Source organism: Podarcis vaucheri, assembly GCF_965113315.1.
Source record: "Podarcis vaucheri genome assembly, chromosome: 5".
NCBI lineage: Eukaryota > Metazoa > Chordata > Lepidosauria > Squamata > Lacertidae > Podarcis > Podarcis vaucheri.
This window is the reverse complement of record NC_138763.1, coordinates 53,376,790-53,402,938: the sequence shown is the minus strand read 5'-3', so window position 1 is coordinate 53,402,938 and position 26,149 is coordinate 53,376,790. Positions and strand designations below refer to the sequence as shown.

Below are 26,149 nucleotides of genomic sequence, written 5' to 3'. Positions count from 1 at the left end.
TGCAGTGTCAAAGTGGGAAGAGGGGAATATTTTTTGAGCAACGTAGATTGCAGTATATAATTGGAGTCCCCCTGTGGAAAAGTGGTTTTTGTACTCTTTCCTTCCCAGCTGCAAATGTGAACAGAACATATGTTGCCAAAACCCTGTCCACTGTTGCATTCTGAGCAAACAAATACAAAGGCAGCCGAGTTTCAAAAGGCAATGTGTAGAGACTCTGACATGATGCATTTGAAAAACATCATTTTAACGATGGCCCTTTACTGTCAAAAGCATTCTGTTAATAGGAAAACGTACATCTCATGTGCTATTAATCTTACTGCTAAAAAAACCAGGAAGAAATCTTTGGAGGGGAGAAATAACTGCTCACTTCTCTTTTCCTCATATCCTGCTGGCCCTAGGTCAATGACATGTCAGTCTTCTATAGTATTAATATTGCTTATTAAAATGCTCCTGATATATTGTGTGAATGGAGAGGAGGAAAGGCAAATGCAGGCCTGCTGTTCTAGCAGACATGGTAGTTTCTGGTTATCTTTTCAAATCTGAGGGGTTGAATCCAGGCTCAGGGTGCAGTCCAAACCCCTGATCTGCTGTACTGTGAGGTGAGGGTGGATGGGATGGAGGTTTCTCTCTGCCCAGAACAACTCCACCAGCTTCCTACTCTGGCCATTAGTGGGCTTCCTGCCAGTGGTAACCCATGGAAGACTCCCAGACTAGACGTTGCAGGGATAGGGAACTGTTCAGTTAGCCTGAGATCAACTGGACCCTAAGACAGCCCCATTGTTGTCACTTGACATTATCAGGCCTGATCTGGGCCCGATCACTTGGGTATATCCTGGACAGAATTTTGCCTGTTCCCTGCCCCAGCTGGCATGAGCAAGGGGCTGCAGAAGTAGCAGTTGGCTATACTGCATAGGAACATAGGAAGCTGCCATTTCCCCAAGTCAGACCATTGTTCCATCTAGCTCAGTCTTGTCTACACTGATTGGCAGCAGCTCACCAGAGTGTTGAGTCTCACCCAGCCCTAGCAGGAGATGCCAGGGATTTAACATAGTGCCTTCTGCATGCAAAGCAGATGTTCTCCCTTAGAGCTACACCCCTCATACTCCACTATTGCTCAGCCTGTCATGCTCAGAATAGACAGATTTCAGCATCTCTGGTCTAAGCACAAACACTCCTGTCTTCTCAATCTATGACATGTTGTGCTGCAGTTTTATTGGTTCCCACAAACTGAGCACCTGTTGATGTGTACAAAAGCTTGTACATTTAAGGAAAGAACAATGGGAATGCTCATCATGTGCCAACTGTGCTTCCTGAATCAGTAAAGAAAAAATGTCACAACGGGAAAGGAGCACACACTTGTTTTGGCTATATAGTTTAGACAGGAATGCAACAAAAAGAAAATGACTTCTGGCATTTCAATAATATATATTCTACCTGAATGAAATATTACTACGGGGCAGAGTCTTAAGTTGAAAAATTGGCCCCATGGTAACAATGATTGCTTGGGTTATAAGAGCTTTACTCACAGAAGTACACAGAAGAAAAACATTATCATTTCTTCATCTTTCCTGCCGCTCTTGGGATGGTTGTGGCCCCTCAGCAATGTGGAATGGGGATTGGAAGGTTACCAGCAAAGGGCACCCAAAATCTTGAATCTTATGACAAGGATGTTCACAGAAGGAAGCTTCTCATCTCTACGGCCCCCAGCAGTCCCATGTGACACATCCTATGTTTATTTACAGAACAGTAGAAAATAAAACCATAAAATAAGAACCATATACAAATTTGATACCAGACATTAAGTGGAAATATGTGTTCTTAATTGAAATGTTGTTCAGGAGCAGACTTGAAAAAGCTTTTTGAGGCTGCAGGAGGGAGAGTGGGTGAGAAACTTTACTTGCATGAACTTACCTTAGGATTCAAACTTCTTCTTTTTTTAAAGAATGTCTCCAGTGATATTGTTGATGAACTTGTTTCAGTTTTTCATTATTTTTAAGATTGTGTTTCATTGGTACATGACTCAAGTGACTCATTTACAGAGCTGTGGCTACCTTCTTTTTAAATGATAATAGGTTTGCACCTATCCATGCCTCACTATTATTACTTTTTTTTAAAAGGGGAGAAGCAATTAATTTATGGAGTTAATGATTTTGATGGGGGAGAAAGTTGGTGTTGGATTGATTTTAGTTTATTTATATGCTGACTTCCCAAAATGAGCTGTGCCCAAAGCAGCTTATAGCAAATGTCCACCTTTTAACAAAATACAAAGCATTGGGTGGGGAACAGGGAGCTGAAGAGAAACCAATTTACAAAACACATTAATACATTCAAATAGGGCAAAAATAAGCATCTGCTGAGGAAGCTGAGGAAGAGAAATGCATGGGAGGGCAATTCCAGCTGCTGATGCTGGTCTGAGTAGAGTGATCACACTACTTTACCTACTTATTTTCCCAGGCACTGAGTGCAAGGCTGGCAATGCTGTTTTTTGCAGGGATCAGCTGTGCAATTGAGATCTCCACAGGGAACATGGCTGTGCAGCTGATCCAGGAAGCATGACTTCCTACTTCTGCAAGTATTGCCTGCACAACCAAGTTTCCCATGGGGAACTCAGTCCCACAGTCACAGCTCTACCTGCCTCACAACCTGGCGTCACGCATGACTTTAAGTGTGGGGCATGTGGGTGTGGTTTGGGGGAAATGGTCTCACAGGCCAGATTGGAGCCCATGCTGCGCCAGATTTTGGCCACAGGCTAGAGGTTTTCCACCCCTGATTTATACTTTCTTTCCAGTGGAAATGCTTGAAGTGGCTAAAGACATGCCACAAGCAACATCAAAAGTAAATTCCGTTGTTAACACAATCAGATAAAATGGAATGTATCACCATGATTCTTACAACAAAAATATATATAACACACATATTTGTATATGTTGCTTTAATAAGATGTAGTAGATTTGCAGTAGCGCACACCAGCTTGAGTACAGAACAGCCAGTTGCTGTTTGCAACTTATATTGCAGGAAATAAACTTCTCTCTGCCTACTCCCACCCCAAAAAACAGTTTCTTTCAGTTATCAGGAGAAAAATGAAGGATCTGGTTCCTTCAACAGCTGCCGGTAGTAACTTCTGCTATTTCTGTCCTGTGCTTGTTTCACTTTGACAGCTCTAGTCATGTCAGACATCACCCTACCCCTGTGCCTGTTGCCCCATCAGTGCAGCATCTGCCCCATCTATCTTGATGATGCTTGGGACAGATCATTTTTAAATCTTATACAGACTTTGTGTCACTGTGTTGACTAGGAGTGGCTCAGTCTCCTTGTGCAGACACAGCAAGCAGGTAATTATTTGCTCAGGGCTTGACCCTCCTATGTAATATGCAGGAGTTGCTAGTCACACTGTAGACACCTTGGGGGATATGCTCAGGGGCTGCCAATGTGCTTCTTGGGGTCACTGTCAGGGATCAGCATTGCTGGGCATCTGCCAAGTCCCACATCCCACTACATTGGAAAGGCCACTGCCAATTCCCCAAACCCCTTGAGTCTGCTTCTGCTCCTCCTCACTCTGGATGCCAGCTCACTTTGACAAGCCAAGGAACAAGTAGGGTGAATTTTCATGAGATTCTCCCATCCCTGTGTCCAGGGTAGAAAAATAAAAACAACACTGCCCTTGAGGCAAAAATGAAGAAGTTTCCCTAGTGCCACTGCTAATGGTGAGGCCCAACTCTGAGGAACTGTTTGAAGAATTTCTCCTCCCTCTTGAGAATTTGCTGAAATGGTCTCCTCAGCTTCTATTCCTTGATTAGGCTGAAGAATTCCAAGAGGCCATTTGTACATAGCTCTCTTGTCAACCTTTTCCTGTAGTGTTCTCTGTTTTTAGATTATCTTTGAAATGAATGCTTTTCTAAGTATGTCAAAGATTGCAGGAAAATCTATATCAAATACCTAGATGCTGGTTCACTTCTTCATACAACCCCTTTTTGGAATAACCCAAGTCAACTTTTTCTTGTAGTACTGCAGAGTATTACTGAATAATCACAGGTCATGAAAGCAGAATCAAAATGCTTTACCTACTAAGCACATTATGTGAATGATGAAATGTTGTGGACCGTGTTCAGTTTTTATGGAGTCATTTCAGTTTTTCCTGTCCTTATTCAGGTCAAGCTTAACCCTCAATATTTTCATCCTTGGCACTACTACCGTGTCCATGAAGCACTTGCAAGCTGAGAAGCTTTGGAATTTCCTGTCCTGCTGGGTAGATTCAAATGCTAGGTTAAATAATGCATGAACCTCAGATTTGTATAATTGATCATTGTATGATTTATATGGTGTAATTATAATTAGGTTGAGAGAGAAATTTTTGAAAAGCCAGCTTCCTGGTAGCCAGAGCCATTAACTAGCAGTAAGCTGCCAAAACAAAAATTAGGTGGGAACAAAGCCACAGAGTTCAAAATATGTGTCCTAGATCTGATTTATAACAGTACTTTCTTCAGAAACATGTACAATACCTTCTAATTTGTAAGTAGCAAGGGTTATTTTACAAATTGGAGGGATAATTTTTCATTTGATTGTTTTAACCTAATCAAATGCAAACAACTGCAAAACTGCAAAGAGCTAATGTATAACTAAAGTAGAAGGTGAAAGAGGTTGAAGAGGTTAATTAAAAGTGTAATGATTGCATTTGCTGAGACAGCACTATTAATCACTTTACATCAGTGATCATATGACTTGCAAACCATTGATTATGTTCAAGCATTTTGTTTCTAATGGTGCAACATTTTGTATACTCAGGAACACTTGTTCACTTCAACTATTAAAGGAAACAACCTGGACACATGTCCCATCTGAGTTTTGCAACAAAGAAGTCCAGTTTCTGCCAGTTTGGCATAGGAAGAATAAATTGCAACAGTCCCACAAATCATGCCACATGTTGCTGATGAACGAGCCATTGATCTACAGATCACTTGCAGCCTTTTGCACCATCAGATAGATCAGGCTTCCTCAACCTCGGCCCTCCAGATGTTTTGAGACTACAAGTCCCATCATCCCTGACCACTGGTCCTGCTAGCTAGGGATCATGGGAGTTGTAGGCCAAAAACATCTGGAGGACCGAAGCTGAGGAAGCCTAAGATAGATTTTGTTGGAATGATGCATCCCTTTCCCTTCTGCCTCTCAGGACCTTAAGCTAAAGTGAACTATAAAAAGCCAGGAGCTGAATACACAACAGAGATTGTTTCTTACTGCTCTGGCTTTGCCAGTTTCTTTGGAGTATATTTTAAAACTCCCGGTGAATTCTGTGTGGGGTGTGGGCATTGCCGCAAGAACAGTTGTTGTGTTAGATACAGCTCCACTATCCTCCTGCAGGGATGGCCTAGCTCTAGAGGCAAACTGGATGTGGCTGGCAGAGGGAAGGGTCCTGATAGGGGCTATCCACTTTAAAACTCTGAGGGCACACCAAGCGCAGAGTCTTGGCAGCCACCCAGAATGTGTTCGCTGAATGTGCACTCTGAGAAAGCGCAAAGAGAAAGTGCTTGTGAAGAGCTGGTCGTGAATAACTTAGTGAGGACGAATGTGAAATTAGAGGGCAGAGAAGTGGTGATATTTTCATCAGATTCATCAATTTCTACCACAGACTCATTCAGTTGTAGAACAGTGTACTGTTGAGGATTGATGCATGCTCCAAAACCAGGACGTGCAAAAGAAAACAAGAAGATCTGGTATTTTCTAAACTTCTACTGGTTTTACTATCATAAGCTTAAGCAACTAACCTTTTTCACCTTACGAAATCACTCTGTCTTACTTCAGCTTACTAAGAATAACTATCGACTTCATCTAATTAACTGACCCAAGAATTAGTCTTGAAAATAACATATCCAAGATCACAGGAAAAAGAGTCTTAGAAGACTCATTGTAGTAAAGGTGTGGGGACTAACACCTCCATTACTAGCCTACTCAATCAGATGGGGGGGGGGTGGAGGAAAATTTGAAGCTGAAACACCTTCTCCTTTATTTTTTATTTTTTTCACGGGGCTAAAAAGGAAAACTAACATTAGCTAACTGTTTTGGTTTATATCACCCAGGGACTAATTGGGAAGTAACTAAGTAACTGTCTCCCAAGTTATTCTGTAGTGACCAACATAGCATTTGTAAACTTCTTTACATAATATTTTGGGTTTAGCTAATATTTTATTAGCTTGTGTGGTAACTGGCTTGATCTTCCCTACAAAAGTAGCCATGCCACATGTATTTTAAATGCATTATCTTTATTGTGCTTGAAAAGATATGGAAATAGTAACTGCTTTGCAACCTGAAAATTTACCTGTAACTTGGATTATTGCTTTCTCTAAAAGTATGAATTTTAAAACTCATCTGTGACAATATACATAACTAACTATTATTATGGTAATGTTTATTGGATACTGAGGGTGTTCTGGCAAATGACCTGTGACCAATGTAACATGAGCAATGTAGTATGTGAAAATTAATTGGTAGAAACCCACAACTACATGCCCCCAAAGCAAACCCTTGTGCACTTGACAAACCCTTGTGCACTTGAATGCTATGCATTCACAGCCTTGTAATAAACTCTGAGGCAGCTGAATATACACAAAAAGTAACTTGAGTTATTAAACACATACAAAAACATACCAAACAGGGTTCTCTGTTTTTGAAACAGAGAACATTTGAATGAGGGAATAAAGCAAGGAAACTATTGGTGTACTAAATAAGGCAGAATCAGCAAAACAGTCACGTCTTCCCAATAAAAAGAAACGTCGACAGGCCATGACAAATGAGGAAATTGTAGTGGAATTCTTAGAAAATTATTCCAACTTAAACAAGACCCAGGAAAAGGGGACATAGAACAGTACAGTGGTGCCTCACAAGACGAAATTAATCCGTTCCGCGAGTCTCTTCGTCTTGCGGTTTTTTCGTCTTGCGAAGCACAGCTATTAGCGGATTAGCAGCTATTAATGGCTTAACGGCTATTAACGGCTTAGCGGCTTTAAGAAAAAGGAAACAAACTCGCAAGAACTCGCAAGACGTTTCGTCTTGCGAAGCAAGCCCATAGGGAAATTTGTCTTGCGAAGCGACTCAAAAAACACAAAACCCTTTCGTCTAGCGAGTTTTTCGTCTTGCGAGGCATTCGTCTTGCGGGGCACCACTGTATTTAGCAGATAAAATAGTGCCATGTTTAACAGAGGGGGAGAGCAATAGAACCTAGATAAACCAGTAACAGAAAGAGAGATATTGGAAGTGATTGAAGAATTGGATTTACAGCATTGTATTATAAAATATTTGCACCACAAATAGAAATGTTCCCATAGGAGATAATGGAAATCATCAGCTCGTTATGCAAACATTCGCCTAACAAATGATTTCCTGAGAACACATTGTGCTGGTAAGTGGGACCTGCACATACTACAATATTTACTTCCTTCTGAAAGTCTGGTATAGGTTTTTAGCCAATGAAGTCATCCTGTGAGTGCAAGGACTTCCGCTTTTGCAATGGATCTCTCTTCCTTCTCCTCCCTCCACATGCCCCCTCCCCATCCTGCCATGGTTTCTTCCTAAAATGGCTGCAGCCCACCAGCTAAAAAGAGGCAAGGGAAAAACTGTTTTGTCCAATCTCTCCTGCCCTCTTATTTGTCCAGTTTCTCTCCCTTATCAACTTTTCCATGGTTTGTGCCTGAAAATGGCTGCTGTCCACCAGCAAAACACAAACAAGTAAGGATGTAGAAAAACTCCAGTTCTTAGGGTATCTCAATAAGCCGTGTATGTAGCGAGGTTTGGGTATAATTCTTTGTGTTTGGATAAATGAATTTTCACAAAGGAAGCAGTTGGATAGTGTGACCTTCTTGTAATCCCAAAAGAAAGACAAGTGGTGTCAAACGTATCTTCTTATCTTTCCTAAATATAGGGAGGAATTCAATGTCTGCTTGGCCTCCCCTCTCCTTCCTTCACTTTGCTGTTTTGGGGTTTCCTTACATTCACCGCTAGCAGATTAACTGAAGCAATCTAGGCAATGTTGTGTCAGAATCACATACTAGAAAGTCAGACAGCCCTAATGGGGGAAGAAAAGAAGGCGGGGAGAAGAAATGTCTCAGAGTTACTCATAAATATGACATGAGGGGAGAACTCTTGGCCACTCCCAAACAGACAGTTCCTTATTCCTAAGCATAAAGTGGAAACTTCTGCCTCTATTCTCTTCAAAATAGAATGCTAATGTATTGTAAATGTTACACTGGCTTCTGATCTGTTATTGAGCACAATTCCAAGTGGCGCTGACCTAGAAAGTCCTAAATAGCTTGAGACTAGTGAGATTACATTTTCTACCATGAATCTGCCAGGCATTTAGATCATTTGCTGTGGCCCTTCTTACTTCTGAAGCAAGATTGATAGTGACAGTCATGGTGCCCTGCCTTTTGGTTTCAACTTTGTTTTCTTTTCAGAAGCAGGTGGAACCCTTCTTATTTGTCCAGACCTTTCAGATGCTTTGTTGTTGTTTGTTGTTGTTGTTGTTGTTGTATTAATTATTTTTCTATGCCCCAAAGATCACAGGGAAGTTTACAAATAAAAAGACAAAATATGCAACATAATAAATAATAATAATACACCAGCCTAGCACATTTAAAAGGCCATAGATTGTCTAACAGCCAAAGGACTAGTTGAAGGGGAATGTTTTTGCCTGGCACCTAAAAATATATAACAAAGGCACCAGTTGGGTCTCTCTGGAAGGGGGCACACAAAGAAGGTCCTCAGAATGGTGATTGCAGGGTTTGGGTCGGTCCATGTGAGAAGCAGTGGTCCTTGAGGTATTGAGGTCCTGAGCCATTTAAAGCTTTATAGGTCAAAAGCAGCACTTTGAATTGGAGCCCAAAACTAATTGGCAGCCAGCACAGCCAGGCCAGGATTGGCATTATGTGCTCAAACTGCCCTGTCCTGGTTAGTTAGCCAGGCCACTGGTGCTTGGATCTGTAGGTGTTGTTTAATACTGGTATTTTATTCTGCTCTGCTATGATACCCTTCTTTCTATGATTCTTTAAATTATACATTGTTGATTTGATTTTGTAAGCTGCTCTGAGAGCTTTTGCTGAAGAGTGGCTAAAAACAGCTTTAACTAAATCCACTCCACCCACCATTCTGATTCTCTAAAGTGAAGCAATGTTTCTCACCCACAGTAGGCTTCAGCAGAAGTAGCAGAATAAACCTGGAAAAGAGCCTTCCTAAACTCCACTTACATGGGAGTAAGCCTCCTTGAGTTCAATGGGGCTTATGTCTGAGCAGGCATGGTTAAGACTGCAGCTGAAACATATCATTCCCACCCTGTCTTGAAAAGGACTTCTTGTAAATGCTGTGCAGAAGGTCATTCCTGAATTTTGACCCTCTGATAGTCAAAGACTTACTTTGGATTTCCACCCTAAATTTATTCATGGCCAATTCATAGCTAAATCATCCTTGCGCTCACAAAGTCACAGTCCAGGGGTCATGCCTCTGTGCTTAAGCACATCTTCTGCATGCAAAATATCTCAAGTTCAGTCCTGGCATCTCCAGTTAAAGTTCTCAATAGGCTGAGCTGGAAAGAAACCTCAGCCTGAGATGTAAATTGCATATTGCTTTGATCATATTGTGTGCCCTTGAGCGTAACAGTCTTCTTTCACAAAGAGCCACACAGGGAACCTAATAAGAGCCCAGTCTGGATTAGGACCACAGCAAGGGGCAAAAAAAAATATTGCAGTCAAGGGTAAATTGACTAGAGCTTATCATGGGAGGAAGTCAATGTAGTGCTATGACAGTAGTTCTTCCAACACAAGCTTCCCAGAAGGAACAAACCTTTTCCACCCCCTGCATGGTGTTTCAGGGATTCTCCCAATGCCCAAGGGCCAGTTTCAGAGTTAATGGGTGAAAATGGAGGAAAATCCCATTGCACCAGAGGAAGTCCTTGTTCTGGCCTCTGCTAGAGGAATGAGTTAGCTGAATCCTGCCTCATGTAATGGACTAATGTGCAGGCTGGTTCTGAGACCACAGTTTGTTGTTGTAGAACAGCCTTCTCCAACTGGGTGCCATCCAGATTATTTGAACTACAACTCCCATAATTTCTGACCATTTGCACTGATGTTTGTACTGTTTGTCCATACAGGATTCTTTCCTCTGTGTCTATATTGCACTTTCTAAAGTACTTCCATAACTGAGTGAGCATTTATAAATCTTATTTATCCTATTTATTTTGCTTTAGCAATGTATTTATTGTGTGCATTAAAAAAGAAGTAAGCAAGAATTTAGCCTAGGATCCAGAAGTGCCCACTTTACCTTCAGCTGAAGTCTCCATGAAATGAATGGCAGCTTTGAGTATAGAGAATGGTTTTCACCGCTTAGTTATTATAAACTTAAAATGTTGCTCAAGGGGAGGCTTCCTTTCAGATTAATGTTTAATGTGGTTTTGGACACGGGGTGGGGGAACATCCAGGGAGTAGAAATTAATCAGTAAGTAATGCAATCTCTTTGAAACAGTCTACATGACACTTGAGAACTCAATTTGTTGATCAACAAGTGCATTTAAATGTAACATTTGCCAAGTGGCAGAGGGAGAGCAGCAACAGCAGGACCTCGAAGGATCAGTTACAAGAAGCACCCCCTTTATATTATCTGATTTTCTATAATATTCATGCAAGTTTTATTGGAAAAGAACATAAATTTGAAAAATAAGGATAATTAAGTGGGGCTGCAGTACTAAAGCAAGGAACTAGAAGCTTTTTCGTGCTTTATTTTGCAGTAGCAGCACTTTAGAGAGAGGCCATTTATAAGAAAGAGAACAGTAGTTATGTTAACATGGTAATTAATCAAGTTGGAAGGAAAGAGGAAACAAGTTGCGAATTGACTTCTGCAATAATAAAAAGGAATACTGAATGATACTCTGTAAATTGGCAAGGGGCTGGTAAACAGTCCCTCACTGTGTTTTGGGGATTTTGCATGCACTAAATCAGCTCTCACTTTGACACCCTAATCCAGCAAGAGAGTTCTGCAGGCAAAAGCCTGCTCTTGCATATGGATTCCCTTACTGCACCGGGGACCACACAAACAGGTCGGATACACAGATGTGTGTTTGCATCTCTTGGTATACATCCTCATGTACATCGTCAACTGAAATCACCAGCATCATGGGGGTGCTTGTTGTCATCTGTCTTGCTATACCGATAGGAACTTGCTTCCTCAACTGCTGTGTTAGGCCATGGAACAGCCTGTTCACCAAAATATGTGTATTAGGATCTGAATGTGTAGCAATCTCTCTCTTTGCGTTTGTTTGTGTGTGTGTGTATCTCGACATGCCTTTGTCCTATCTTAACTCCATTCACATCAGCCCTGATCCCACCCATGTTTTACTTGGAAGTAGGGGTGTCAGGGAACTCTGACAAAAATGAAAATGGGAGTGGAAATTGCCGGTGCTTGCTTATTTGTCTCATATCAAGAACGAATATAGATCCAGTGAGTATGATTGGTATTTGCTGTTGTGGTTGCTTTCAGTCTGGAAACGATGTGTAGTTGTGCCCCTCCCACACAATTTGCATGGTGCTTCCTTTACATTGAAGTGAATTGGAAGGAATAACGTAATGACAATGTAATTTGTGTAATTATGTAGTTTATGTAAGTTACACAATTGTGCCACAGTGAGCAGCAAGAGGAATAACATAGGTTTGGGTGGAAGAAAACCTGCAGTGGAATAGAAACAGTGCTGGATGTGACTAATACACAGTGGTACAGAAGGCAATGCCTTTTTACATCCCTGCTTTGAAGCAAGATGTGACTTAAGCAGGACACAGCTAAAGCGCTTACTGTTCTGTGCTTTCCCCTTTGTGTTTAAATGCATTTATTTGTATAGTCCCATTTGAGTGTTTTAGTCACCCATGGGATTATCACTGTGTGAGGGACAGTAGGGACAACGGCATTAGCTCCATCCCCTCCATTGGCCTCCCAATTGCTCTCCATGAGTTATAAGCAAATGTCTGCAGTCTGGAACCTTGCTCTACTTGGCTAGGTTCCCTGTATGATGTAGAACCTTGGAGAGCCCCCTCCTCACGTCAGAAGTTAATCTTTCAGGTAGCTGAAGGTGACAGTGGTAAAGGAGAGAGCTGGCATGCTCATACCTGCGCTCCCTTATAGCCTGGGGGAATGGATTGCCTAAATTGTGCTCATGTAATATTAGCATGCCCACAATCAATAGCCTTGAGTACTCTGCACATGTGCTAATGCAACCTTTGCCAACCAGGTGCCCTCCAGATGTTTTGGACACATCAGCCTCCAGCAAGCATGTGCTGGTTGTGACTGATGGGAGTTGTAGTCCAAAATGGCTGGAGGGCACTAGGTTGGTGAGGGCTGCACTAATGAACATTGCATGCTGATGATCCAGTGGCTGTAGTAAATGTAGTTATAAATGATGGGATGTGCATCATGTATGTAAAACAGAAACAGCCACAAGCTGTTCCCTTGCTTACCCCTCCCCTCCCACTGTCATTTCCTCTGTGTGTCAGATTTTAGATAGTAAGCTAATTCAGGTCAAGGACCTGTCGTTTTAGTCCCCTGTAAAGCACCATGTACTCTGGGCGTGATATATAAATAAATAATAATGTTTTGAACACAGATGAGGTGTTTGCTTATACACTGCATCCTCTGCAAATCAGGCCCCGAAGTCCCTGTGGCGACAGTGGCAATTATTCCTTCATAAATGTGCTTGGGAGAGAGACTTTAAGCATAGTAGTTGGCTTGGTTATGTGCTAAGTCAATGGTAGAACTGGGAGACGTTTGCCAGAACAAGTAGCCACACTGTATTTTCTAAATTAAATTAATTAATGTGGTTTAGTCAAAGTCTTATTTTTCTTGCTAAATCACCCATAAATCCTCACCACTGCCTGATTCCACATAGCTTCCATTTGTGGATTGAGAGTGGATCTCTCTGCCAGATGCATAAAGAAAGTTATTCTGATACATAATTCCCTCTGGTTTAGTGTTGAAATCATATAGTGTAGTAACATAAGAGATAGCTGCCCAAGCCTGTATCAGTTGTCTTTGTGTGGTTTTGCTAAGCAGTTTTGCTATTACAGCTTTGCAACACTGCCTCTCCAGTGGGTTTCTTACACTTCCTTTCTGAGAAATGGAAAGGGAGTTCTCTAGTACATTTCCACAAGCAGAAGCATCACACCCTGTGGCTACATAGCAGGGAAAACAACAACTCATCGGCTCCTTTGTACTAGCTTGGACACTGGAGATAACTCCTCCCAGTGGGGCTGGAAAGGTGGACTTGTGTGCTCATCTTTCCTTCTGTGCGATCAGGATGTAGAATATGGGACGTGGGGGAGAAAGGAGTTTCATTTTTAAAAATGAAACTTGGATACAAGCCATAGTTGCAATCTCTGAAATATTCATAATGGTTTATTTTGGAGATAGAATCTGAAAGGCTGCTTCAGGCTGCTTCACTTATTGGGATAGCAGTATTCTTAGGATACTTCCATATGATCTAGAAGGGCCTTCCCCAACAAGGTACCCTCTACAAGTTTCAGCTGCAGCTCCCATCAACCTCAGCCAGCATGGCCAGTGGTTACAACAAACAGTGATCTCTAGGATGTCAGAGTCAAACTACACATTACCTCATTTACATGGTTTGCCCCTATGTGCATTTGTTCAAATGTACAATTTGTTCATATGTACAAATTCAAGAAATTCAAAGCCTAGCTATTAAAGAAATCTAAACATATAAATAGTTGGATATCCGCAGTTAGGCTTTGTACTCCATCTTGATTCTGTGTTAAACATATCATTGTGATTTATAAAACAAGCCAATACATATTTCTGGGAAACAACTCCCACTGTGTTCAGAGGGATGATCCCATTCCCTAGTAAGTGTGTTTAGGATTGCAGACTTAACATTTATGACCCAAAATTACACAAACCACAATCCAGCAAGGGCGAAGTACTTTGAAGTCTCATTGATTTTTAGGGGAAGGTGAAATAAATTTCTTCACATTCCCTTTGAAATTGATGAGATTTCAAAGTGCTTGACTTTGCCTGGATTGTACCCACTTAATTAGATATAAGATGTTCTTGTCCTACCAATATTAAAATCAGCCAGATTCGAAGGAAATAGTTTTGTGCTGATCATAAATGTGCTAACTCTTTAACAAATTAACAGCCCTCTCTGTGAATCCTCATAAGGTTGTATCTGAAGTCAGAATAACAGGTGTAACTGGGGAAGATGCATAGATTTTCATAAACATTGAGCCTGAACATCTGCTTCTGTGAAAAATTCATCTCATTTATGAAGAAAATAGGATATAAATCACCTAATAACCGTCAAGAATGTCCTCAAAGTATTCTGCAGGCATGTTCCAAGTTGAAGTTAATGCGACTTGCATCTGCAAACTGCTCTGAAAATTAAGGGGTGTGACTGTTCTGAACGTTAAATACTTTCATGTTTTATATAATTCCAGTTGCTGCTAATCATAAATTTGCATGTCACAAAACATAGGCACTCTAAAGGGATCTCAATATGTGCAGTGATGCTTTTCTAATCTGTGGTTTGCAGGTAGGATAAAGAGATATTTATATATTGTGGGTTGTATCCAGTATCCCATTCACACAAGGAACTTCCCGTTCCTCTGCTTGTGTGCTCCATGTCTCCCCTTAAATCTGCTCTGGAGGGTTGGGGAAACCCCAGAACTGTTTTGGGAGCATATTGGGGCGGGGGGAGATGTAATCGTTGGGTGCAACTCATGTTTTTCAAAATACAATGTTATTTTTGCCTTGACAGAGATTCTGAAGTTATGATCTATTGCCCAGCAAGAGCTGGAGGGTCACTGGTTGGCTTCCCTGCTTTAGGATTTTTTTAAAAGCCCATGAAAAGTGTGAGATATTATTTGCACCCAGTAATCTCTCATTTTTGTTTGTTGTTGTTATTTTTGAACTTTGTAGCTTTACATAAATATATATTAAAAAGAAAGGGCAACATAAAACTTGACTCTGGGTTACACTAGCCAGGCTGTCTTTGTGGGACATGAGAGACTGGTGTGATGGGTAACAACAATGTGTATGTCTTTGTCTCCTCTAATCCTTTGGAGATGCTCAAGTCTCCGTGCCGCTGAGGAAGACTAGCAAGGTGATGAGTAACTGAGACCCAGTCTAGGCGTCACCTCACCTCTCTATTTCATCCTTTTCTGCAGTCTACTATGGTGGGCCCTGAGCTGATGGTAGTTTAAGAATGTAATCTCTGTTTTGATATGTGACAACTCAGAACCCATTATCCAGTAGATTCTTGGTAACTGCTTATTGAAGGCAGCCTAGTTTAAGGCATCCTGCATAGCATTTGCCTTCCAGAAACAAATAGGCATGTAATTACTCTGTAATCACATAGTAATTAGTGTCTACTATGCCTATATTGCATAATTATATGCCCTGCAAATTACATGGAAATTATACTTGGATTTAGTATGCATTTCTGCATACTGTGTTGTAGACAAAATAAACTTGAGGTTTAATATATAATTATAACTGCAGTAATGTTGAAATTCTGTAGAATGTTGTAGCTATATTTTGCCAGTTACAGGTTTTTACTATGGCATGGGGACTGCCATCCTCAAAGTCCCATGGTCATACTGCCAGCGACTAGAAGTAAGCAGCACATGGCCTAGTGGTGGAGATGATCATGCATCTAGAACCTCAAATGTGAACCAGGACATATATGAGTAACCTATCCACATGGTCCATGTTCACAAAATCATCCCACTCTCTTTTTTGGGGGGTGGGGGTGGAGCTGGAAGCATCATTCAAGGGGATACACCTAAGTAGGGATTTATGTAGATCCTAGTTTTCATTGAAGTACATTGGGCAGCTGCATGTGAGCTTAGGGCTGCACACTGCTGCATATATAACCTACCCTCATCTCCATCTGTTAACTCACCTTGGTGGCTTGAGGATCACAGCTATGAACTTGCATGTAACTCTGAAATCCTACTGCCTATCTTTTGTTTTAGTTGTTTATGATCAGCTCTGGTGCCAGAAGTTTCTTGAGCTGACAAATGTCCTTGATATCTCAATAATACAAATGTTGAAGCAACTCTATAATCCTGTTTCTCTCCCCTCTCCCTTCTTTTTATATATGTATAGTGGAGCCTGCCATATCAAAGGGGAACAACTGTTTGGATGCAGCAAAAGCTTGTAACCTCAACGATACCTGCAAGAAATACCGATCAGCTTATATAACCCCCTGTACCAGCAGTGTGTCTAATGAAATCTGCAATAAGCGGAAGTGTCATAAGGCCCTGAGGCAATTTTTCGACAAAGTCCCCCCGAAGCACAGTTATGGGATGCTCTTCTGCTCCTGCCGAGACGTTGCATGTACAGAGAGGAGACGGCAGACTATTGTCCCTGCGTGTTCATATGAGGACAGGGAGAAACCAAACTGCCTGAATTTACAAGATACTTGCAAGACGAATTACATCTGCAGGTAAGATAGCACATGGCAGTGGAGTGATTAATGAGGTAGCAGAAGGAACCTTTGGTGATGCTGAAATTGCGAAGGCTGGCAAGTAGTATTTTCGCCAGGGAACAGGACAATCAGGAAGGAAAACCTGACATCTTTAACAGAATAATAACATCTCGTTAAGTCTACACATTTTAAAAATACCTGGTTTCCCTTGGAGAAACCTAGGAAATGTACGAACTTTTTCCAGACAGAGTTCTGCAGGTAATATTTTCTTGGCAAATAATCATGAGTGAACACTTAATTAAAACATATTTGAAAGGATGAAAGAATAATTTGGTAGAATTGTGGATAGTTTCTGGAACAATTTGCAGTTTCTTGTGGATTAACCCCCTCAGTTTGGACTCTGACTTGCTCACAGGCTTGATAATAGGGCCAAGGAGGAAAGGTATTTAGCAGGCTGAAAGAGGAAAGAGATTCCTTTCAATGACATTATGGAAATGACTTACTAAGCATCAGTTTGAACTATTTTACAACAGAAGTGGGAAATCTGTGTTGCTGAACTAAACCTCCCATCATCTGTAATGGGAGGCCATGCAGGCTGGGGCAAGTGGGAGATGAAATCTGTCTAGGACATTGGTTTTCTACCAGTGTGTTGTGGCACCCTAAGGTGCCTTGAATGATGGTCAGGGGTGCGGGCAACACTGACCTCTGTCACTCTTCCCTCCCTCCTCTGATATACTCTCGTGTGTCTGCCTCCCAAAGGCTTGCACAGCTGTTTATTGCAGCAGCGCTGGCTATAAGCTCCATAGGTGAATGGTGCCTCTGGGAGACACCTCTCTTTAGGGCGGCGGGCAGCTCTCAGAGACCAGGGACAGCAGCTGCCTGGAGAGAGGAGTCTGAGGGAACACTCCACAAGGGAGGGTGTTCGAAAAAGGGTAAGAGGCTGCCAGCTCTGCAGGCAAATAGAAACATAACTGGGCTCCTGAGCCCCACAGGGCTGCCGCACAAAAAATGTAGTTGGTTAAGGGAGCCGTGGACTCAAAAAAATTGAAAACTTCTGGTCTAGGAAATCGTGTTGTTGCAGTAGATGAGCTCATGAGAAACCCCTAAGTTCCAAGATTCCGATTTCTATTACTACCAGCCTTTTCTTTCTGCAGTCTCTGTGCTATGCAACACCTCTCCACCCCTATGTTAAAGTATCTATACTCAAGTTGCAGTAGAGCCCTCATCTGTCTCATGCATTTATTACCAGCTCTGCTGGCAGGACTCATTAGTTGAATCTGCCCGGAGAGAACAGGCTAGTTTATGCTTGAAGTACAATGTTTTGCGAATTGCCTCCTGTGACCTTCCCAACAACTTTTTCCATAATCTGTCCTTAGCACTAGATAGCATTCCTTTGATATGTACAGTGGTGCCCCGCAAGACGAAATTAATTCGTTCCGCAATTTTTGTCGTCTAGCGAATTTTTCGTCTTGCGAAGCACGAAATCCCATAGGAATGCATTGAAAATCAATTAATGCGTTCCTATGGTCAAAAAAAGTCCAAACAAAGCCAAATTTGGTACAACAACAGTTTATTAACTGCTCTTTAAAGTCACACATACTGTAAAGAGCAGTTCAAAAATTTAAGGGAAAATAAATTAACTTTATAAACAAAACATGTCTTTGTTTTTAGTCAAAGAAAAAAAGTCGCGAGACGTTTTCGTCTTGCGAAGCAAGCCCATAGGGGAAATTCATCTTGCGAGGCAAATCGCGAACGGAAAAACCTTTCGTCTAGCGAGTTTTTTGTATTGCGAGGCATTCGTCTTGCGGGGCACCACTGTAGATCACATGAAAGGCCTGCACTTCCCTATGTACATTTCTGCTAAATTGCACAGCCCTGGAATAAAATACAGCTTCAACTTATAGGCCTTCTGTTCCTTCTCTTTTGCTCCTTTTTCCTATCTGAATGGTAGCATTTTCACTCAGATATCTGTTGCATTGTTCCATGCTTGTGGAAAATTGGAAAGGGAATGGTTAACGAAAATTGTCCTCGTGTTTGAATGTGCAGCATGAATATTTCCTTTAAGTGCCATCATTACTTCTTGCGCTGTCTTCATTCATTTCAGCGTCCAAGTTGCTTAATGCTATTTCATTTTCTCACTTTTCACTCATCTTTCCTGACTTTACGCCTTTCGTTCTCCATCATTGCACAACCCAGCTTCCTGGTCAGAAAAATGTTATTACTATTTTTGAAAGCGACAGGAGTATGAAAATGGATTTCTTCACAGATTACCGAATGCAGTTCTGTTTCCATTCAAAAATGCTGTTCAGTGGGTTTTGCCTCTGAGAGCCTATCTATTTGGGGTAATTGTCTGAGAGCTAGTTCACACTGGCAAGTCTCCCACTTGATTGCTGTAGTGCTAAGTGATGACTTGCGTGTGTGAATTAGCCATCTCAGGTTTAATACCACCAGTGTAATTTTAGTATTGTCCAATAGCGCCACATTTTTCTATGAGGCTAATTTAAGAATGGGCAGGAAGACTCACTCATAATGGCTTGGGGGTTTTTGAACTAAGAGAGCTTGTCTTCCATTTCCAGTGTTCTCCATCCCTAGTGCTAATTTTGACATTCTGCCTATCTTTTTAAAAAAGAGGTGAGGCCCTTGGCATAATTTAAAGTTACCCTTAATATCATTTCATGGAAAGGATGGAGAAAATTAAGCAGGGGGCAGCAGAGAGAAGATATCAGGGAGAGAAGCTACATCCACACCATACCTTTAAAACACTATTATACCACTAACATTTATGGCTTCCACCAAAAATCCTGGAAACTGTGGTTTGTTAAGAGTGCAGAGAGTTCTTAGTGAACCTCTCACAGAGCTACAATTTCTGGAGTGGTTTAATGATCAATCCCTTTCCCCAGGGAATTCTGGGAATTGTAGATCTGTGAGGTGAAGAAGTGTTTCCTAATGGCCCTCAGCACTCTTTAGTTCCCAGAATTCCTTTGGGGGGGAAAGCATGACTGTTAAAGTGGTATAATATGAAAGGTGCTGATATGATCAGATAGAGAAAAGGTGGCTAAACCTACTTTTGACTCTAGTCCTACCCATTTCTGGCTCTGATCTGCCCACTGCTAGTATGTGGCTCCTGCCAGTATATGGACCTCTGAGAGACAAAAGGATGCAGCGCCCACCTTTAGGGGCTTGACACATGCTCCCACTGCTCCAACAGAACCGTTTCTCATCTTTCTTTTCTGTTTTTTGCAACAGCCTAGAAATACTTGCAACTTACAGCACATGGGTAAATGTGCCACAGGAGCACATGGAGTGCATAACTGTATACTCTATATTTTTTTCTGGCCCTGTCAGGGGATGTTTCTTTTGGACAGCTGGAAAATCCTAGTTGCATAGCATGGAAAGGGAGAAGATCCGCAGCACTAGAGGCCTTTTATGTAATGGCCTAGCCTAGGCCTTAACCTGCCAACCTAGCAGTTTGAAAGCACATCAAAGTGCAAGTAAAGAAATAGGTACCGCTCCGGCGGGAAGGTAAATGGCATTTCCGTGCGCTGCTCTGGTTCGCCAGAAGCGGCTTAGTCATGCTGGCCACATGACCCGGAAGCTGTACGCTGGCTCCCTCGGCCAATAAAGCGAGATGAGCGCCACAACCCCAGAGTCATTCGCGACTGGACCTAATGGTCAGGGGTCCCTTTACCTTTACCTTTTTACCACTAGTGTTCTTTCGGAGAAGTTGGGATCCAACTCTTAGGACCCAACAGGGCCCAGTCCTGTGAATGGCTTGTGGGATCCAGACTATTAGTGGATTGAAAATCATATTAAGGTACATAATCCAGCAAGTGTAGCTTCTGCATGGATGCTCTTCATATCAATGCAACTTGCATGGAAGTGCATTTGATTTATTTACGCCAAAGAAGTCAGCATGCCTGAGGGTGAAACTAGATGTTGTACCCAACATGGAGCTGCTGTTACAAATGACATTCTTTCTAAATTTTAGGCACATTCACTTTACTTCCCCTGCCAGGAGTAAACAATGATTTGGGAGAAAGGGTATATATATTCTCTCTGAACTTTCAGTATTGTGATTTGCAATAGCCTCCAAAACTCCTAAAGAGACCTGATGTTCTTGGCCAGCCTTTGCCCGCCTGGTGCCTTCCAGACATTTTGAACTGCGCCTCCCATCACTCCCAGCCAATGCAACTGATGATGAGACTCATAGTCCAAAACCTCTGGAGGGCACCAGGTTGGTAAAAACTGCTCATAACTCTCCCTTACAACCTTCTTTTAACCAACCCCTAATAACGTGCAGTGAGGACAGAGAAATGCCCAGTAAGTTTGCCTAAATGTTACAAGAAGATCGGAGTGGCCATGAACAAAAGGCTGGTGTTTTTGGAACATCAGTCCCACCCTCATCAGTAGGAATGTGTTTTGATGAAAGAAGCCATTGGTTCTCTGAACATTCTTCTTTGTTCCTTTTCATTGTGGTTCTCATAGCCATATCAGGTTTCATCAGATACATTTGCTGATGTTTCCCACTCTCTGCAAGAAAGCTGAAGTGAACCTTTCCGTGTCCCCATGTCCCAGTATTGTCATACTGTTTGTTTAGCAGTTGCAGGCTAAACAAGCACAATTATATGCAGTGCCCTCTAGACACTTCTTTTGAACAGTGAGAGTTTTGTTTAATTTTGTTTTCAAATTGGAAGGAATAAATCAACTGAACAACACTTAAAAACATGTCTGGTAGCTACCAGGATCCCTGGTCTTTTGGGAAGATCATTATCCATTTACATCACACATATTAAAACAATAAACAGAGCAGTTTGCACCTGGGATCTATAGAAGTCCATTTCTAAGGTCTTGGAGTACTTATTGAGGCTTTCCATGTACTCTCAGTGTCCATTAAGGCAAAATGGACTTGCAAATGCTGACATGCAGACTGTCTACTATCTTTCTCTTCTTTAGCTGTCGACTGACACTCCTTCCTTAGGTGTGCTTGTGTATAGATAGATAGACGTTCCTAATGTATTTTACAAAGAGTGGTTATAAAGTGTAGTATTACTCAGAGTAGACTCATTTAAATTAATGAACATGACTAAGTTAGGTCCATTGAATACAGTAGGTTTAACCATGAGTAACACATAGTTAAATACCACCCAGTGGAAGTACTTTCAGTACTACAAGTACTATGGAAGCACAACTGGCTGTGTAGGGCATTTCACTTTCATTCATAAGTGTACTTTTATTATCTAAAAAAATAGAGATGTGGCTGAATCAGCTGCAACCCCAAGTTCTTGATGGGGAACCCAATCTTGCAGCTCATCTCTACAGAAAGCAGGCTTGAACTCACCACCCATCACCAGTTGTTGGATTGGAAGTGTTGTGCAAGAGACTCTGACATGTGGACAACACAGTGCACCTGTCAAGCATCTGACTGTCATAATGATGCTAGTGGTTGACAGGTGGGTTGTCCCACCCACCTGTCAAAGTTGGCCTGTTGAGGTGGGGAAAGATAGTGATCTGGCCGGCTGGGCCAAAGGGGTTCTCTACCCCTGTTTTACTTGGTGCACAATGTCTGCAGTCTCTAAGCCAGGCAAGTATTCACGATGTCTGATCCAAACCCATCTCTCAATAAGCATAATGACCGACTCTCTCACTACCAAAACCCTGTCAAATATATATGGGATGCAAGAGTATATGGGTTTCTTCTAATAAACCATGGGCTCTTCATCAACACACAAAAATCTTCCTTCTCCAGGACAGCATGGAGAGCTGACAGTATAGGAGTGGAACTCCTCTACGATGTACATTTTGTGTACATACCTCTCTTAGCTTTTCAGGTCACCTACCTTGGACTCAATGGGAAATACATGTTCCCTAAGAGCCAGGAATTCATTATACTGCTAACACACAAACACACACACCTGCCTAGAACAGGCACATAGTGATACGTTCCTCTTCCTTCCACATTCCTGTTTCCTTTCATATCCTGTAGGTTGTGAGTCTTCAGACAGGTACAATCTTATATTTTAATCTCTATGCAGCGCTTAGGAAATGTTAGGTATTTTATAAGTGTTTAATAACAATAGTAATAATAATTCAAAGTGCATATTCACTGAATAACCCCTCTGACCCTGGTGGTTTCCTAGCCTCATTACCACTTTGTCTTTAATCCAAAAGCTGCATTCATTCTTTTAAAAAGTTATGAGATCAAGTGTAGATTGTTTTTAAGTTTACTGTATTGGGAGACAGAAGGAATGGTCTCCTTGCCTGCCCTCTTGCTGTTGCTTAATCTGCCCTGCTGGGTCTCCTTTGTTCTCACATATCTCTGGCACCCTAGCAAAGTACCCTTAAACCTAGCCTTAGGGTTTCTAGGAATGAGTTATTGCACAGAATTCCAGCCAGCAAGCCTAGCATGAATTGGTTCTATCGTATATCTTTATATTTTGATGAAGATGGAAATAAATGTGCCAAACTTATCTTCCAGTTGCAGCCCTTGGTGTCTTGAGGCTTGAGTTTGGATTCAGTGGAAAAAAAGTTTTGCTACTTGCTTGCTTAGTTTCTATATATTAGTCTTACCTTATACACCCTCCTAAATTATTGATGTGTTTAAATAAAATTACAAATGGAATGTATACCTAATTGTTTTTAAAGAAGCCAGGCAAGGCTAGGGGGTTCAGTATTAATCCATTCATACAATGTAATAAAGATTTGGGGAGAATAGGGAATACAGCAGAGCAGAACAACTCAATATCTCTTAAAATAAAAATGTAATTAAAGCATATTCACATCTTGTCCTTTGCAGCTGCTGTATAGATAATGGTCAAAGGAAACAGCTTGGCTGCTGTTGGGGTAGAAGTAGCCAAAAAAAGATATTTCTTTCTTGGCTTGCTTCAGAATCCAGATGTGTTTTTGTACTTAAATAAATAAAACATAGTTCTTAAATAGGAGTCTCTGCAGGTAGCACCATTAAGGACGTTTTATGTCACATATGCCAGCTCCACACACCCCTACTGAATACCCACCAAAATTTAATACAGAGAAGCAACTTTCAGAGCACAGAATTTAAATAGCATATATATATATATGCGCACTGTGTTTTGTGGAGCTATTTCAAGGATCTTATGCAAATTCTCTTTGTATATTCATTGGCGTGGGTCTCCTTTAGACACAAAGAGCAAACAGGTGCACAATCTGCATGTGAAAATCTTCTCTGAAAAGCACAAAGGAGAGCTATATCCGAAGTGAACAGGAGACAGTTTGCTCCCATATGTATGCGATATGAAATAGTAAACATTGATTTTAATACCAGTTCCTTCATGTTTTGAAAATGCACAAGCATTTCCAGTAGACAGCGGTCTGCAAAATATATCACGTAGCATCCTCTGTAACTATAGGATTGGCTAGCTATGCAAAGCGTATTATGTGTCCCAGTCAGGAGCCCTATGGATGTGATCTGTTCCCAGAGCTTCCATGCAAGGGAGTTTTTGCAGTGCTGTAGAGAGCTCTGTACACAAAGAGATTCCTATCCATTATGCAAATGCATAAGCTTGTTTGTGCACCGTGGTTCATATGCTTACAAGGCATTATCTAGCAAACCGTATAGTATTGTCTCATAGTTGATGGAAGACGAAACAAAAAACACCCCCTTCCCCCATGACTGAGATTCATTTCACGGCCAGTAACATTTAAAGTTCTGGTGTACTTGCAGTGGCCACCACACATGTGTGGGGCTACCCCCTAATATTGTTCCAGAAGCAGCAATTAGTGTGGAATATAGCAGCTAGGTTTTTGAAATAGACCTATAACACTGTCATTAAAGGCATTGCACTAACTGCTGATATGACACCTGAGCAAGTTGAAGGGTTTAGTATAAGTCTCTAAACAACTTTGAACCAGGCTACCTTCTCCCTGCCTGGTCACCAAGATCACCAAGAAAGGCCCTCCTGGTTGTCCCACAGCCTTCATTCATCCATATGGAGATATCTAGGGAAAGGGCCTTCTCTGGGGCACACACTCTTAGCTGAAATAAGGTAATACACCAATATTGGTGAAGCTTCAGTGCATACTGAAAACATTTCTGTTCTTTCCATGCATAAAAGCATAACCTGCACTGTGCTTCTACAAGCAAAGGAACCTATTGGGAATCACATAGGAATCAGATATTGAGTCAGTCTGGCTGATAGATCGAATGCTGGTTTGAAGTTGGGTTCACATCCAAGCTCAAAAAGTCTCTCATTGATCTGATTTTAAGTTCCTTTCCTGATAACCAAAATGGGAATTATAGTGACCTACCACATAACATGCAAGGACAAGCAGTATAAAGACTTTAAAGCACTTTGAACATTATAACTGCTATATAAATGATTAATAGTATATATCAAAGAAGAGATTATTGAAGCATGATATGACTTACGCCAACTATAATGTTCATGTATATTTTGAAACATTTTAAAAACATACATTATTTATTCAGTACAGAGCCTATTACATTTTATGCTACAATTTATGAATAAATCTACAAATGTGTACTGCAGGTTCCTTATTGAAAGTGTGAGCTTTCATGTGTGAAACTCTTTCATTACCTATATTTCAGTTCCTCACATTTTCAAGTTATTGGAGCATTTACAGTGTGCAAAGAATGCAAGGCCAGGCCAAGAGGTTTTCCTGTAGAACATTCTCTTTTATGTTACCTGCATTTGATCTTAGTGATTTGTTATGTACACTGGTTTTTAATGCATAGGGTATAGGGGCAGACATTTAGTGACTGCTTATTTTATTCAACTGCTGAACAAACAGTAGAACTAAGAACTTAGGCTTGCAAGAGGAAATAGAGGAGGTTTTTAGTGAGCATTGGTTATATGGACAATGACAAGTTTTGGGAGGTGCCAAAAGAAAGTGATTTGACTGAAGCCAGAAGGTTGTTCATGTGAGTAGTCAATCAAGGCTGTTCTCACACAGCCATTCAATGAGATTTGCACAGAAGTATCTCGTAGGTACAGTTCTAAATTAGGGGATAAAGTTAAAACAGTTTCCACAGCCAGAGGTCGTTGGGTTATTGGTACAATTAATTTAATCCTTGTTGCTATATTTCCAGAAAAGCAGCCTCCTTATTTTAACTGCAGCATTTCAGTGACCTGATATTATAGCAAAATATGAAAATGAACAAACAAAAAGTTTGCCAACCTTGATAAATAACAAGCAAAGAATAAATACTTTGTGTCCAGCATGTCCAATTTCACAACTTTAGTGTCTGAACTACCAGCTCTGAGCCTAGCCTTCCTCACAGGGCAGTTGTGAAAAAAGGGGGAAGGGAAAGACAGTGTACACAGTCTTGAGCTCCTGGAGGAAAGCAAGAAAGAAAAATATATAACAATCAACAAATATGCTCAGTTTCACTACTCCCAGTAAAATACATACAGAAAACATTTTGGCAACCTTGATTAAAAAATGTCCTTGTGTGTAAAATACAGCCTATAGGAATTTTAATATGTTGTAGCTTTAAGGCAAATGATTATCTTATGGTTGTATTTGCTTTGGTGTGTACACACACACACCCTACTCCTACTCCTACTTTTATTGCCCAGCCTTCACCAGCAGGTCTTGGGGAGTTGCAACAATTCAAAATTTGGTGTTAAAAACAATTAAAACAAATCACAGTTACAGGACTAGGATGTCAAAGTCCAAGGTAAAGACGGT

At 41.2% G+C, this 26,149-nt stretch overlaps 1 protein-coding gene across 1 annotated transcript in view; it reads left to right on the top strand.

Moving 5' to 3' along the window:
* Positions 1–26,149, top strand: part of GFRA1 (GDNF family receptor alpha 1) — a 185,760-nt gene that overhangs the window by 97,221 nt on the left and 62,390 nt on the right. Inside the window, exon 4 of the mRNA XM_082222693.1 lies at positions 16,141–16,480. Coding sequence (XP_082078819.1) covers positions 16,141–16,480 — 340 coding nt within the window. The remainder of the gene's footprint in view (positions 1–16,140; positions 16,481–26,149) is intronic.